Source organism: Eublepharis macularius, chromosome 5 (assembly GCF_028583425.1).
Source record: "Eublepharis macularius isolate TG4126 chromosome 5, MPM_Emac_v1.0, whole genome shotgun sequence".
NCBI classification, from domain to species: Eukaryota; Metazoa; Chordata; class Lepidosauria; order Squamata; family Eublepharidae; genus Eublepharis; species Eublepharis macularius.
In genome coordinates, this window is record NC_072794.1 from 82051747 (window position 1) to 82067926 (window position 16180).

The 16180-nt window shown below is 45.2% G+C and overlaps 3 protein-coding genes across 4 annotated transcripts in view; all 3 read left to right on the forward strand.

Moving 5' to 3' along the window:
• Window positions 1–16180, forward strand: part of DAB1 (DAB adaptor protein 1) — a 321139-nt gene that overhangs the window by 134090 nt on the left and 170869 nt on the right. The window lies entirely within an intron of this gene.
• LOC129330061 (uncharacterized) lies at window positions 2801–6885 on the forward strand. Its single transcript, XM_054979925.1, has 4 exons — window positions 2801–4128; window positions 4685–4768; window positions 5015–5080; window positions 5159–6885. Exons 1-4 carry the CDS (start codon window positions 3624–3626, stop codon window positions 5659–5661), a joined length of 1158 nt encoding a protein of 385 aa, XP_054835900.1. The 5' UTR covers window positions 2801–3623; the 3' UTR covers window positions 5662–6885.
• Window positions 9961–15188, forward strand: LOC129330062 (uncharacterized). Its single transcript, XM_054979926.1, has 4 exons — window positions 9961–12951; window positions 13352–13528; window positions 13796–13960; window positions 14616–15188. The coding sequence occupies exons 1-4, from the start codon at window positions 12609–12611 to the stop codon at window positions 14801–14803; spliced, it is 873 nt and encodes a 290-aa protein (XP_054835901.1). The 5' UTR covers window positions 9961–12608; the 3' UTR covers window positions 14804–15188.

Consider the following 16180-nt stretch of genomic DNA (forward strand, 5'->3'; position numbering starts at 1 on the left):
GATCCACACCAAACAAGTCCCATTTCTGATCGGGAAGGCCAAAGTGGAGGGGCACCCCCCCACACACACACTTAGAGCAGAGGGGGGGGAGTTTTTAACCCGTCCCTGCCTCTCCAAATAGAGAGATACAGACACCCCATCAACATGTTTCAGCCAGCTTTTAAAAAAATAGCAGGGATAGAATCCTCCATTCCTCCCCACCCGATTTTAAAAGCAAGCAGCCAGTCTTCCAAAAGCATATTTTAAACAGGAAGAAAGTAAAACCAGGATCCACACGGATCCTTGTGGATCCTATAGTTTTTTAAATAGGAAAAACACAAATGAAACATCAAATCACATATTACAGCCAGGTCCACAGACTGAAATATAAAAAATACAGATCCAAAAATATTTGACGCTGCCACGGTGAAAAAAACATGAATCTGAGACACGGATCCTCATGAATTCATATGATTTTTACATTGAAACAAAACAAAAAGGCTGTCATATTTTAGATCTTTTGGTCCTGTTTGTGGCATTGGACATGATCTGGGATTGTATGGTGGATTTTGGGTGGCCCCATGTAAAAATCAAGAGGATCCATGAGGATCCGTGCTTTTGAACCATGTTTTTGCGCCGTGGCACTGCCACAAAGCAGTGGATGAATGATTTTTTTTGGTCCCATTTGTGGATATGGACATGATCTGGGATTGTATCGTGGATTTTGGGTGGCCCCATGTGAAAACCAAGAGGATCCATGTGGATCCGTGCTTTTGAACTGTATTTTTGCGCCGTGGCGGTTCCACGAAGTAGTGGATGGCTGAATTTTTTGGTCCCATTTGTGGCAACAGACATGGTCTGTGATTGCGTGGTGGATTTTGGGTGGCCTCACTTAAAAAACGAGGATTCATGCGGATCTGTGCTTTTTTAGCATGTTTTTGTGCCGAGGCAGCGCCACGGATTAGTGGATGCATGATTGTTTTGTTGCTGTCTGTAGACTAGGACATGATCTGGATCCCGCTTTTACCCACTCCCTTTTAAACACACATACAGAGCCGTGAATGAGGATTTCCCACAAAATACAGTATTTTAAAAGCAGGTTAAAAACAGAGAGTGACAGACAGAAAAACAGCCATTCCTCCTACAAAGCCCCGTTTTTTAAAAAAGCAAAAAACATTTGGAGTGCCCGTGGTGGCTGCAGAACACCCCCTTCCCCCTCCCTCCACTCTCTTCTCCCAAATGGTGAAGCGTTGCTGGCTGCTCCGTGGTTGGAAGGAAGCCCTGCTGATCAAGGAAAGCTGGGCTTCCATTCACATTTCCTGGGCAACAGAAGGAGGGCAAACACAGCTCAGGCATTCCCCTGGCTCCGTTTCCCCGGGAATAGATTACTGGCGCCTGAGTGTCTGCAATCCCGAACAGAAACCGATCGATCCGATCAAGCCCCAAACCTCCGACTGCTGGATCAGTTGTCGTGGACAGAACCAATTAGCTGGGTCCCGATTGCACGAACGCCATTATCGGGTTTTTTTTCAAATCGTAATGCTCATCGTGCCCATCTCTACTCTTGACACCAACAATGGTGTGATATGCATCAGCATAATCTTGGTATAGTTATCTAGTTAGCTGGCTAAATTCACCTACGCTCCATCCTCCCAAACTTGCCAATAGGACTGTATCAGTCCTACTATATGCTGATGACACAGTGTTACTTTCTAGAACTCCTGTTGGGCTGAGGAGGGCATTGGTGAAACTCAATATTGTAAAAATGAGTCACTCAAAAACAACTATCAGAAAACCAAAATAGTGGCTTTTGGGTGCAGGCCAAAGACCTGGTCCTGGTCGATTAATGGCCATCATATCAAACAAACTAATAACTTTAAATACTTGGGGGTAGCCCAGGCACTAACATAGTAACTATGCTGCAGACCAAGGGGAAAGATCCGCAAATAACACTGCAAAATTCCATCAAGCGCAAGGGTCTTTCTTTGTCCCTGCAGCTCTCAAACTATATAAGGCTAAGACTGTCCCAGTTGCTATATGATTCTTTTATGAGGCCACCCAGCTCATGTTTTGCATCTCAAGAAAATGCCCAATCTAAGTTCCTAAGAACCATTTTGCAGGTTCCTAGACATGTGTCAAATGCTAGGGTAAGGTTGAAGACAGGCTGTTTTATAGTTGAAGCTTGGGTCTGTATTTTATCTATATATATGTGGTTAAAGGGTCAGCTTAACCCACAAGGCCTATCCCCCTTGTTATTCTGTGACAACTTTCAATCAAACTGGCTGAAGGCTGCTCAGAGTCACCTGCTGAAAATTGGTTTCTCCCCACAAATGCTTCTTTCATGTGGAATACAGCACGCAAAAAAACTAGTCAAGCAGAGAATCGAAGATATTGAACGTCAAACTGATCACTCCAGTACAAAGGCTGGGGTAAACAGCAAATACTCTGTGGAACCGGCAAACTATTTAACATCATTGGAAGTAAAAGGGTTCAGAAGGGCATTCACTCTTGCTATATGCTCTGCACTTCCCTCTGCCGTACTTGAAGGCAAGTATAAGAACATTCTCTTTACTAAAAGGCTCTGTAGTTGTCAGACAAGGAAGGTTGAGACTCTGGAATACATGTTTTTCTTATGTCCATATTATAAGCTGCTACTCAATAAGTTTATTATTCCGCTGTTATGGGGAAATCTGGACCTCTCCAAAAAAGCTAAACTGGAGTTTCTTTTATCAGATGCAAAGATCACATATCAAGTAGCTAGCTTTTGCATGGCAATACTCAGGCTAAGAAAATCTTATGATATCTAGAGTTATTTCACACTCACACTTAGCAGCGTATCTGTCCCTGGTTTGCATCCCATGTTTTCAGAGTTTTCACATTAGCAAGGCATCCATGGGACGCAGAGCCGCTGTCAGTCCGGGTTATCCCCGATTTTTCTCACTGCGGACATACCGCGAATTTTCCCATAATCCGCTGCCAACTCAATGCTGATCCGATAAATCCCAGTGTGAACACTTTTGTCCCTCTTTTGCTTCTCTCTCCCCCCGCTAAGTCTTGTCGTCGGAAGCTGATTGGTCTGCATCTCCAGCTCCCCAAATGCTTCGTCCGCCATTTTTTCCCCGCTACCTAAACATCAGCGGTACATCTCCATTGGTGCCATCTCTATTCTTCTCTCCCCGTCTTTTGCATCCTGATAAGTTCGTGTTACGCGCCTCACATTTCCAACCCCCCCCTTAAAAAAATGTTTGCCTAGCGGTGAGCGATTGTGGTCATGATGAACCAAACGTTTCAGTGACAACCCCTCTCCACTCAAAACTCTCTGCATTTTGACAATTCAATCAGGAACCACCATCGACATTTTCCAGTAATGAAAAATAAAATTGGCCATAACGTTTCTGCGTTCTGTGGATGCAAAGGTGCATTGAGACATCTCCACTTGTGTGTTCTACATATTTTGACTCCTTTTTTCGGGATGGGAATGGGGTTGGGGCAGTGGGTGGTGCCCTCAAACGAGGTTCAAACTCACCCCTTCTGGGATCACGTGATTTTTGTGGACCAATGGGGTGCCATTATTTGCTGGGCGGGAAATTCAACTCCTGCGATCTGTGCCACCTCCGTGCACTGCTCAACGGTTGCTCAAGGAAATGGCTGCACTAAAACCAACCAGTGGGAGAGGGGTCTCCTGGAGGGAGAAGGAGACATTGGACCTCATTGAATTTTGGGGTGAGGAGAAGGTGCAAGAGGCACTATTGCTCTGTCACAGGAACATTGATGTTTTCGAGCGCATCTCAGAGCAGATGGTGGCGAGAGGCCATGCAAGAACCGCACTCGAATGCCGGACAAAAACAAAAGCTTTGAGACAGGAGTACAAGAGGGTCGCGGCACACAATGGAAGATCGGGAAATGCCCCTGCAACATGCCCTTTCTATGCACAGCTTGCAAGAATTTTCAGAGGGGATGCAAGCATACGGCCACAAAGGGTGGCAAGAAGTCTTAACCTGCAGTCGGTGAGCAATGCCGACCCCATGGGGGAAGATCGGTCGAACCATGGCGTTCCCGCTCCATGGGAGGGATCAGAGGAACTATTCACACATCCAATGGTCACTCTACATCTTCAGGCGGTCCCCGCTTCCACTCCCAATGATTCAGGTGAGCATGCAGTTTTGACCGACATGACTGGTCCTTGGTTGGGGTGGGTTCGCTGTGCCCTCCAGTGTGCCCCGCCTGGGCAGAACTTTCCCGGAGTCTCAGGGGCATTTTTTCCTTCTGCTTAGGATTTCGGGGATATGCTCAACGGATTGATTGTGTTTGGGTTATCACTGCAGGAGAGGGATGAGGCGCAAGTGGGGGGGCATTTCCCTGATTTAACTTTTGTGCGTGGAAGGATGTGTTGTTTATTCTGCCTATGGGGACGTATAACCAATATTGTGGAAATCCGCTTCTCAAGGCAAGCTAGCGGTGGGAAACGTTGTTTTTTACTGGGGCTGGCGCAGGTTTCAGCAGAGAAGGGCTCTGTGAAAGGAGAGGGGGACTTCACCTTGATCAGCCATGTGCAAGGTATCCCAAAGGTGGTTGGGTTATCTTCCACCAAGCATTAATCCACACCTGACAATGGTCTGTAACGTCACCTCCCTTTTTCCCCCCCCTGGAGAACCATGGTACATTAACTGTTTACCAGCCTATCACTTGTTTTCAATTACTGCAGGTTCTTCCACAGAACAAGAAACATCAATCGGAGAAGCCCCCCCAATGGACATGACCGATCCAGAGGATGAAAATGCCGCAGACGGTAAGATGCAGATAGAGTGGGGTGCTTGTGGTCAACAATCAATGCTGCCCTCCCAATGAGCCCTGGTATGCTCCGCTCCATGAGAAACATGGCTATAGTCTCAAAATAATTATCTGTTTGTGGGGGTTGGGCTACCATGGAAAATATTGGTGTAAACATCGTTCTGCTGATGTCAAGAAGACTTCTGTGAGCATGAATGAAGAAGATCAACTCATTCATTTTACAACCAAATCTTTTATTTCCAAGATCCAGATTTAACTCAGATAGAGGAGTTCCCGGAGGTGACAGGACAGGGTGCAGAGGATCCGCAAGGTAGGAAAGAGCTGAAATTGTGACCTCCGCAAACTCCTTTGTAACTACTACTTGCATAACCACTGTCCTTTCCAACAGGAGATCTGAACAATCCACCAGCAGTGGAACAACCGCAGGTCCCCACGGCACAACTGTCTCCTGCTACACGCTTAGAAAAGGCGCGCACCAGAACCAGGCGCGTCTCTGTCCTCACCAACGTTGCAGAGAGAATGCTATCTCAGGCACAGAGGGAGGAACAAAACAACAGAAAGGAACGTGGAGAAATTCTGGAGGCAACCAGCCATTGGCGTGCAGCCATGGAATCAGAGACAAGATGGCACGAGGACATTATCAGGGAGGCAAGAGAGGATCGTAGGGCTTTTATTGAGGCACAGTCACAAAATATGGAGGGGCTTAATAGGGCTGTCGGTGCCCTCAGCTCCTTGACTGAACTCTTTGTCAGGGAGCAAAGAGCAGGCCCGGTTGCAGAAACTTCCCAAAATGCCAACAGCAAAACACGCGATAACGATCATGAGAAGGCACCACTAAGAAAAAGGGCTCGGATCATTAAAAAGAGAGAAAGATATGATCCATCCCTCTGAGCCCCACATGTTTTTCCGGTGCAGCATTTGGGTTGGAATCTGCATATCACACGTATCATTGCTGTTGAAATTATGTTTGTCACAGCTGTAATTGTGTTTTTCGATGTTGGCGAGGGGTTGACAATGGCCATTGAAAAAAATTGGTTTTTGTTTCCCACCGCAATCCAGGTGCGGTTTGCCAGATCTATTTTTTGACCACGGTTGTTTGAAATGTTGACCCATGGGAGAAACTACACAGTTTTAAATTTGTTTTTTATTCTTTTCAAAACTTGAAAGATTACATGTGAGGCATCATATGGACACTTAACTAACATGCATGTTAAATAAATCTTTTCTACATCTCCTTAAACCTTGACAGCACATTATCAATGTCGGACCTCAATTTCTTGTTCTCCTCATTCAAATTCCTCACATTGTTTTCTAGCTTCTTCACCAAGGCCTGCAGGCTGTCCATCCTTCTGTTGGTTTTCTTTGCTGTGGAAACAAAAGGTGTAAGCGCAGAGTGGCCACTTCTGTGTTCACAAACGTAGTAAGTCATTGATGGTTACTTACCGCAGCTGAGGCATGTTCCCACTGCCTTGTGAACAGTCTCCAGTATCTCAAGGGGCTGTTCCCTTGCCAAAGATGAAGAAGGCACATTTACAGTGTGTAGTGGACACCGCGCTTGAATGCATTCCTCACAGGGGTCACCTGAAAAGGGGGTTTGGAGAACTTGATTTAATTTTGTTCATTGTCATTACAGAGCACGTGTTTAACATGTGGCAGAATGACGGTGTAGTTAGTTCCATTTGTGTACCTGAATGCTCAGTCAGCTGTTCTGGTGGAATCACTGCTTGCTGAGGTGTGACTTCTTCATTGAACTCGGAGCAGTTTCCCTCTTCTTGCTTCACTGCCTCAGAACTGGGTTGCAAGGCCATTTCATCCATTGGCACGGTCACCTCTGAGCCTGTTTCCTCCGTGGGCTCCTCCTCCCCCTCATGTCTGTATGATGTTGCTGGAGAAACACATGAAGAGAATTAAAACATCAGTAAGAGCAGTATTGATGAAATGTTATGAACAAGGAATTCTGACTAATTCAAAAAATGGGGCAAGGGAATGTTGAAATGCTGATCACCCTAGGCAACCGATGCTGTATCATGTGTAGGGATTTAGGGAATGCCGTTTAGATTAGAAGGCCGGTTTGGGATCTTGGGCAGGGAGGGGGGGGAATACCCATGGAGGAATGATAAGGGCTGAGGTGTGTGGAATGCTGTTTTTACTTGCCGCACAGTAGCCAAGTCATCTTTAAGAGAACACATTAAAAATATGTGCTGACATAAACCATAAACCTTTCCCAAAGAACAGAAACAAAACAACTTTTAAACATGGTGGGATAGTCTTCAAGGACAGGGCACAGTCCCAGTGCCGTTCAGTGCCACGTGTTCCTGTGTTCCATGTGCTGATCCCAACACAGCATGCCTGTTCTGGGGTTTTTCCTTGAAAACTTCCATCCAACATTCCTCTCATTCAGGAAATTGGTGCCTTGTACCAACATACATTTCCATCTTAGTGAGGGGATTGGGATGGGTGAGGGGGGGGGGGGGGAAGACCCGGTGTTTGATGATGGTGCAAGGGGGGCCCCATCTCACTTAAAGCATGGTGAAAACATTTTTAGAGGTGTGCCTTCACAAAATAAACATCCCACAGTACTACATTTACCTTCATGGTGGCGATCCTCCCAGCGTGGTCTCCCAGCAGCTATCCACAAACGCATCATTGAGTGATGGTGTGGGATCCGCCCGCTGCAGCTTGGGATGCCTTGGCATGCCGTAAGGGATGCCATGAACTCGCATTTCAGCCTTTTAAATTTGGTCCTGCACTGGTTGGCATTTCGGCTATAACCAGCATCAGTCAGCTTCCTAGCAATGGCATGGTACGCCCCCCTGTTGCGCTGGTGTGCGCTCGACATAAAATCGGCTGCAAAACCAAGACGCAGAACAATTTTCAGAAGCAGGGACACCTCCTCAAATTGCCAAAAGGTGCCCCTAGTTCTCCGTGGTGGCATGTCTATTTCCTGTAGTCCTGGGTTCCCCGGTCGAAGAGGCCAATCCTGATTTGTCAGAGACATCATATTCCGACCCAAATAAACGTCTCTGATTGGCTGTGTCAGGGTTAATCATTGCGAGCAATTTTTTTTCCAAAAAAAAAATTCCGCCAAAATAAAGGTTGGCCATTTCTACAGACAGCATGAGTGCAGGGGCGAATTCAAATACAAATGTTTCCCACCTTCGCCGAAATGCTTGATAAGGAAGAAAAGGTTCATGCGTACATCGGATTGCTGAACAATGCAACTCAAAACATGAGCTGGAAATATTTCGGGGATAATAGTAGGGGTGTGCAGGGGACGCCTGTCTCAGCTGTATATATTTGGTTTTAAGAATCAGGAATTCTTGTCAGTATTTGGGGAACACTGACACGGAAAGACACCACAGAACCAGCTTACTGGCTAGAATCTCGATTCCGAAACCTTCTGCCAGAGTTAGCAGAGCTTGGGGCGGGGGGTTTCCGACCAAATCCAACACAAACCGTTGGAGACCTTCCCTTCCGTCTCCACATGAATTTCATAAAGATTTTACGGACTCCAAAACAAGGTGCCCCATTCTTCAAACAATATCCATGTTTCTATATGGAGAAAAAGGAATTCATCTTCCCAGGTAGTTCAGGGTGGCCTTTTGTAATCAAAATGCTGCCAACTTTCATGGTGCCTGCTCCCACCTGTCCTAACTTCCTCTAACATGGTTCAGGCAGATGCCGGTTGGGTGGTCCTTTTAATGGACTCAAAAATATGTTGTTCTTGGCACCCTCTTTCTCCATCATCTCCCACGTTGAAAATAAGAGAGGCTGGTCGTTCTGGGGTTAGGAATATTGCATGAAAGATGCCCAGTAACATCAGGGGAACGTTTCCTACCTGTCCTCCAACCCCCCAAGCAAGCACCAAGGCAAACCAACCTGGAGGGGGGGGCATTTGGTTCCACCTCGAAGGGCGGTTCTCGTGCCACACAACTTCGTGCCTTTAACTGTGCGGTAGACCAGACACCGTCTACATTGGTGGTGGGGGAGAACACCAAAGGGCATCTGGAGAGCTGGTTGTGATTCCCCACTCCTCCGCTTGAAGACAGCTGGGTCATCTTGGCCGAGTCACAGTTCTTTGGAGCTCTCTCAGCAACACCCACCTCACAGGGTGACTTTTTTGGGGGAATAATAACAGTTAGTAAACCGCTCTGAGTGGGCATTAGGTTGTCCTGAAGGGCGGTATATAAATCGAATGCTATTATTATTATTATAGGGGAAAATAGGGCACAAGTCACTTCACCTTACAGAACAACCCAAAACACAATTGCTATAAGAAAGGATTTTTTATGTCACTTGTTTGAATATAAAAACCGGTGGGTGCAGACCTAAGGCCGTGACAGCATTCCCTCAACCAGAGAGATAACACTACGTAATTCACACACAATAATCCCCCGATCAAAATTGCTGGCAGAATTTGTGCATGCTATTTGTGTTATTTGGTGTTGTAGGCTGCTTTCGTGTCCTGTTGTGCCCACCAAATGGGAACCCGAAAGACCTTAAAGAAATAATTTTTTTTATTTCCCGTGATAGAGTTTGGTTTAATTCTGCACAGTGTGGTTAGTTGTGTTATGTACTGCCTGTGTTATATCTCACACTGTCCTTCTCAATTTTAGTTTGAAGGAGAGAATGGTTTTTTTATAATAGAGTACTTTGGTGTGTAGTTGTCATTTTTCCTTTGTTCTGTAGGTGGTTCCCATCGCAGGGAACACTGTGGAAGTGTGACGTTGGGGGAGGGTGTTTGTGGATCTGATGCTGTTTCACACGGATAAGCTAGCATTCAACAGTGTGCTGACCATCTTGGCACCCCTGGGCTGTGCAATGATGAACCCTTTTTTTCACTTTCCCTCTTTGTGGAAACCCCTCCTGCTCACTTGATGCCCACCGAACAGAACATTTCTTACCATGATGTTATAAAAATTTATTTCAAAACAGGAATGGAACAATGAGAATTCACTCATTAGATCATCATTGAATCTCTAAACAAAGCTTTCTAACAAACCATGTTTCATAGGAATCCAGCACTTGCAACTGAATGCATGACACATCCAATCAAGGCAAAACCAACAAGAAACATTTTTTGAAACCGTGAGTCCAACCTCTGAACATGCAACAATCGTTTCTTAGTTCAACCACAGATTTTTTCACAATCAGACTGAAGAGCTTTTTATATTGTTAGATTTCTCTGTTTCGAAACATGTGGCGTGCAAGGGCATCGCGCACCAACTTCCCCTCCTCCCGGTGCCTTCTGTCTCCCACAGGGAGTTCAAGAGATTCCTCATCCACCTCCACAGGCCTCACGGGAGAATCATCCTCTGGAATGCCATGACCTTTCAATTCACAAATGTTATGTAGCACCACACACGCGGTAGCTATGCAGGTCACATTCTCCTCCGCAACCATAAGCTGTGACCTCAAACACCTCCAGCGCCCCTTCAAACGTCCGAAACATCTTTCCACTATGGTCCTAGCTCTGGTGAGGCAGCGGTCAAAGTATGCTTCTGCGGGAGTGTGGGGCCTATTGAAGGGCTTCATCAGCCACCTTCTCATGGGGTAGGCTGCATCAGATATGATGAGTGGTGGCACGGTTACACCCTCTATTGTAAGACTGGGGTTGCCTGGCACAAACACCCCCGCATCCATTGCCGTACAAATTGCAGAATTCACAAAAACAAAGGCGTCATGGTTCCGCCCACTCCAGCCAACCTCTGCATCAATGAATCTTCCAGTATGGTCCACCGTGCCCTGGATGAGAATGGAATTGAATTTCTTGCGGTTGATGTACTCCCGTCCACGGCCTTTAAATTTGCAAATGGCAACATGGGTGCCATCAACTGCACCAATGCAATGAGGAAAGCCAAGTTTCTGAAATCCAGACATAATCTGCAATGAAAGAGAAAAAAACAAGATTGCTGTTAGAGAGAATCCCCTCTTTCTCCCACCGCCTATATTCATAATCTTCTCACTACAGCGCTGAGGCAGTCTCACATCTCCAGAATCCAGAGGAGTTAGCCGTAGTCTGTACTAGTGAAATAAAAAAGAGTACAGTAGAACCCTCAGCACTTGCAAATTTTACTGTAGCTCAAGCTTTTGAGAATCACAGTTCGCTTGTTCAAACGCACAAGAAAAAAGGGAACCGCGACTCTCGAAAGCTCATGGCACGATAAAATTGGTTTAAAGGTGCAGCTCATTGCCTACATGTCAGCAACATAGTTTTTTGTGCTTCAAATTGTAATCTTTGACCAGTACAGTTTGAATGGAGACTGTTACTCTGGGAGATGAGTGCGTACTCACCCTCGCCACATCAGGTCCAAGGCACACGACTCTACTGAGTAGCTCCAATTCTATCGCCAAGCAGACCTCCAAGACGATTCCTGCCACTGTTGAAATACCCACTCCGAATTGGTTCATGCATTGACGGTAAGTCGAACAGTTGGCAAGATACCAAAGTGCTATGGCGACTCTCATCTCCACAGAGATTGGATTGCGAAGTCTGGTGCGCTGACGGGAAAGTCGGTGCCCTATGGAATGAACCAATTCATTGAAAGTCTCCCTGGTCATACGAAAATTTTCAATCCACAGCTGGTCATCCCATATGGCAGTGACGAAATTGTCCCACCAGTCCCTGCTACGGGGATAAATCCAGTAGCGACGGGGGACTCTGATTCCGGCTACAGCGAGAAAACGTGCTCTGTTCATTGCTGTTCTCCTTGTTCTCCATAAAGGCGGAGGTATGCACCTCAGTGCAAGTGATTTCCTAAGCATTCTCCTTCTTCTAACCACTCGCATCCAGTAACTGTTGCAGGCATCGATCGATCGCTGAATATAGATAAAGATGATGTGAAGCAAGGCCAGTGCCAATGCTCGGACCGCAGACATAATTCAGCAGAATAAAATCGGGCTCAAAAAATCCTCCGCAATTCCAAAGTATGCCGTGAGAGAAATGTGTTCACAAGAGTGGAGAACGCACAGTTCCAAGGAAAACTCCCGCCCAAGTTGGCCAGCCTATCATCGTGGCCACATTTTTGGCGGGAGAAAAATCATGACTTCCTAGAGGGGAGGAAGGACATTTGCTAGGGATAGTTGTGCTTGTGTCTTTTAGGGCAAAGAGCATAGAGTAGACTTGCAGGAGCAGATTGACCAGTTCTTCCACTCAAATGTCGAACTAAAGCGATGACTACACATGTGATGGAGCAAAATTAAGAGGGGCGGATTACAGTGGATTGATGTGTTGACCCCCTCCCCAGTCCAGTTTTCCTGACTCTGAAACACCTATCAGAAAAAATAAATAGCGGTATGTATGTTTTGTGAAGTAGCGCTTTGTTTTATTAAAAAAAAAGTACTTGGTCCCGTTTTTTTCAAGCACAAGGAATGCAGTCAGTCTAAAGCGTTGTGTGATTCTTTGCCCTGTCAATTCGCACACGCACCACTGTCTTGTTCGGTTCCCACAATTTCTTTCCCCTTTACTAGTCACGTGATGGAAAAGAACTCGAGTTTCACGTTCATCCATCCACGAAAGAGTAAAAAACGGTGCGGTAGGGTAGGAAATCTTGTCCTAGATTTTTTTTTAAAATGGTTTATCTGTGTTCACCACGAATTAAACAAAATTACACTTCAATGTCACAGTCACAAGTCCACACGCTTCTGAGAAATTATCATAAGCCTCTACTTGATCTGTCCACCAAAATAAATTTTTACTTGAGAACATTCCATGTTTTTGGCGGGCACTAAGACGATTGGCTAAAATCGTTGAGGGGGCGGGCGGATGAAATGGGAGACCAATCACTCTTGAGAGAACTTTTTGGAATTTGTGTGTGGCGCAGTGCACTTGGTGCAAAATGATTTCCCGGCGTCGTGGAAATGTCTGGGAAGTGGAGGAGGTATCTCTTCTTCTGAGGGTTGTTCGGAGGAGTGGGCATGCATCTCGGTTAATGGCCAGCACGCAATCAAGCAACCGCGGCATCTATCGATTTCTTTCAAGAGTGCTACGCAGTCGCGGCTTTCATCGAACGGCCAACCAGTGTCGAAGCAAATTCCAAAAACTGAAGTCCGATTTCATTTCATCAATGGAGGCACTGCAATGCATTCCTAGAAGCAGTCGTAGAATTAGGGTGCACAACGCGATGATGCTAATCTGGAAGGCGGCAGGGAGGCCTCGATGTCAAGAAAGACCTCATGATGGTGAGTTTTTTGAACCCCCCCCCCCGTTCCATGGCGGACCATGCAAGTCCCCCATGTTTAATGACACCTTTTTAGTGGCATGTTCTCAAAGAGACTTCATTCCTCATTAACAAATGGGTGTTTTTTGAAGTCAACCTTCTGTTTGTCACGCTCTAATTTTAATCTTCGAATTATTTGTCACGATTGGAAAGCCATAGAGTGTTCTTAGAGAAATACCATCTCCTCAAAAGCATCTTTCATGTTAATATGCAATTCCCCCGGTCACCACTTTTATGCTATGCATCCTGTTTGATCCCCTTAACTGAATGCCTGGATCATAAAAAGCAAAGTAAGCAAAGGGAAACATTATCAGGGCGATCATTCCGGTTTTTACCATTGTTCAAATGATTTTTCATTTCAGAGATTATCTGTGAAAGAGCAGTCAAGATTGAAGAAACTTCATCTGAGGATGATGAGAATTCAGAAACTGTTGCAGTGGAATCATCAAGTGCAGCAGAATCTGATGCGCAAGCCTATGCACCTCTTGGAGTGACAACTGAAGACCCAGCAAAAATCAATACAGCAGCATTTCCTCAAGGTAAGTTTAACTTTTTATGTGATTGTTAGCTTACTAGAGTTTACCCATGGCAAACTAATTCAAAAACCATCGACAGGATTCTTAGGAAGTCATGAACTCCAAACACAGCCACCATTTTTAATTTGTTTTTTGATCCGTCATCAGATCAGAAAATGGTGCAATTTTAAAAATTTGCTTTCTTGTCCAAGTACTTTGAGAAGTGAGTGGTGTATTCCATGTACCAATAACAAGATCATTAATTGGAATTCTGCTGTATTGAATCACTAGCTTCAGAGAGAGAAAGAACAGATGACAGTGGATCTCATCGCCTAGAAACTGAAGAAACCGTAATCGTTATATCTTCCGGCAATAGTCACGAAGAAGCAACTGATGACATGACTGCTCCTGAAACCATAATGCCCGGAGATGTATCTCCACAACCGAGTACCTCAGGTAATTTTTTGTGTGGTTCACACGTGCCATCAAGAGCTGCTCTGAAAATTGTGGGATTGCATGAGATTCTGCAGGAATGAATGGCCATTATTTTGCCAATCAAAGCACTATTGCCTGGGAAAAAAACCATCAAGGTAACCAGATCCACTCTCAGCGAAAACAAAACATATTTGTTCTCCATGATGACTCCTTTGAAGGTGAGAGGAGTACAACTAACACCTTGTCAACGTTTCTTGAGTGGTACGTGAAGTGAACACGATCTCTTGATATAGCTCTCATCACTAGAAAACAATTTCAGCCTTTATTTTTCAAGGGTGTTTAGCAGTGTTCCCATTATCTTGTTTCCTTTGTTTTTTCCTGTGCCTAAGGCTGTTATCTTCTGCGCGGTTTCTCCGGCAGAAAAAATTGTCTCTGTATCAGCAGTCCAAAGTCTTGATAACCCAAAGTGGTGACTTATCTTCCATCCTTCATCATCGTGAACGTAAACAATGCCCAACATGTGGTGATGAGGAGATCAGTTCATTCCTTGAACAAAACACACTGCGGCTCTAAAGATATCAAGCCTAGGCTCAAACTACAGCCTTGCCAACACTTGCACAACCTTCAGATGTGGGATTCCTCTGGAAATTTCTAACAAAACCTTTTCTCTTTCTAGCTTCTTTAGCAACACACAGTGGTGCCGCAGTGAGAAAGTATGCCATGAGCGCTGAGCACAAACTTCGCATAATTGTGGAAACAACTTCTTCTGATGCTGAGGATGAGGACAGAAACGCCGTTGAGGAAGGCAGAACCGAGGATGCAGAGGGAACTCCAGTTCTCTCATTTTCCCCAGGCACGTTTTAGCTATGCCACATTTGAGTGGAGATACATTTTTCGCTGATTTATTTTGCTGGGTGACACTTCAATATCTGCCTAAAATATTGACTGACTTGAATTTTGCAGGTGATACTTCAGCGGGAGGTTTGCGTGACATGATGCCAAATAAAGACCAATCCGCTGATATTGCCGAGATCTATCGTAGTATGCTGGGAATACAATCTCTATGTCTATCAAGAAGTAAGTATGACTATTCCAAGGAAAACTTGAGGCAGAGTTTGGTGTGGTGTTTCTGATCACGCGGCTCAGATCAGGCGCGACAGTACCAATCCCACATCACGTATGGAAGTCAGTAGGGAAACATTCACCGAGTCATTGATATGTGGATTCATAGATCCAGATAAGTCATCAGTTTTAGTCTGTGGTCACATAATCAAATAGTGTCCGTTCAAAACTATTGACATAACCGATGTAATTGAAGCACATTTCATGAATCACTGGACTATTTGGCAGATGCAAGTAGGCACAAAGGATACATTTTTCATAGGTTTTGAACGCGTGGTGGGTGCAGGGTGGATTCAAACAACTCCTTCCAATATGTGGATGCAAACATCTCCCCCTGGTATGCAGATCAGTCCATCCCTGTAATGGGTCATAGGAGTGGCCACGTTAGTCTGCGGTTGCAGAATAAAAGAGACTCCTCCGGCACCTCCGAGAACAACCACTTCCAATGTTGCGGATTCCTTTGATAACCAGGGCTCTCCCCACCAGATAAAGTTTGACAAAGAGAACTGTGAACATCAAAAGCCAAAATATCGGCTTTCGTGGAACACACATCTCTCCGTCAGATGCGTCCAGTGGTGAGAGCTATGTTTCTCCACAGATTTTGCTGCATTAGTTTCGGTTGGTCTGGGAGGTGAGGCCATACTCTTTTGCAATTTGCAAACATGTAGTTATAGCTTGGCTTCCATGTACCTTATCATGGGCAAAATGATCTCAATATCATAAGAATATGGTTGCATTGGCATATCAGATGGAAATGTAAGCATCTACCCCACAGTGTCCACTCCTTTTATGCACCTAACCATTATCTTTTGACCCACTATGCAACGTACAAAGAGCGCAACTCATAACGACAACTTACGCTTAAATTAAATGGGTCAGTATCAAGGGTACAACTGGACTCTGTTTGATTTTGTTCTCTGGAGCCATCTCGACACCACCAACCGTACCTGGTGATTGTTTTGTGGATATTTTCAAACCTTTAAAAATGCCAGGAATGGCCTTCAAGTTTTCCACAAGGATTAAAAAAAATTGTTTGTCACTGGTGTAGTTTTGATAACCGCAAAGTTCTCGCAATGTCGAAACCCATCTCTTTATGAAGAACTAAATTTTTTTGCTGTT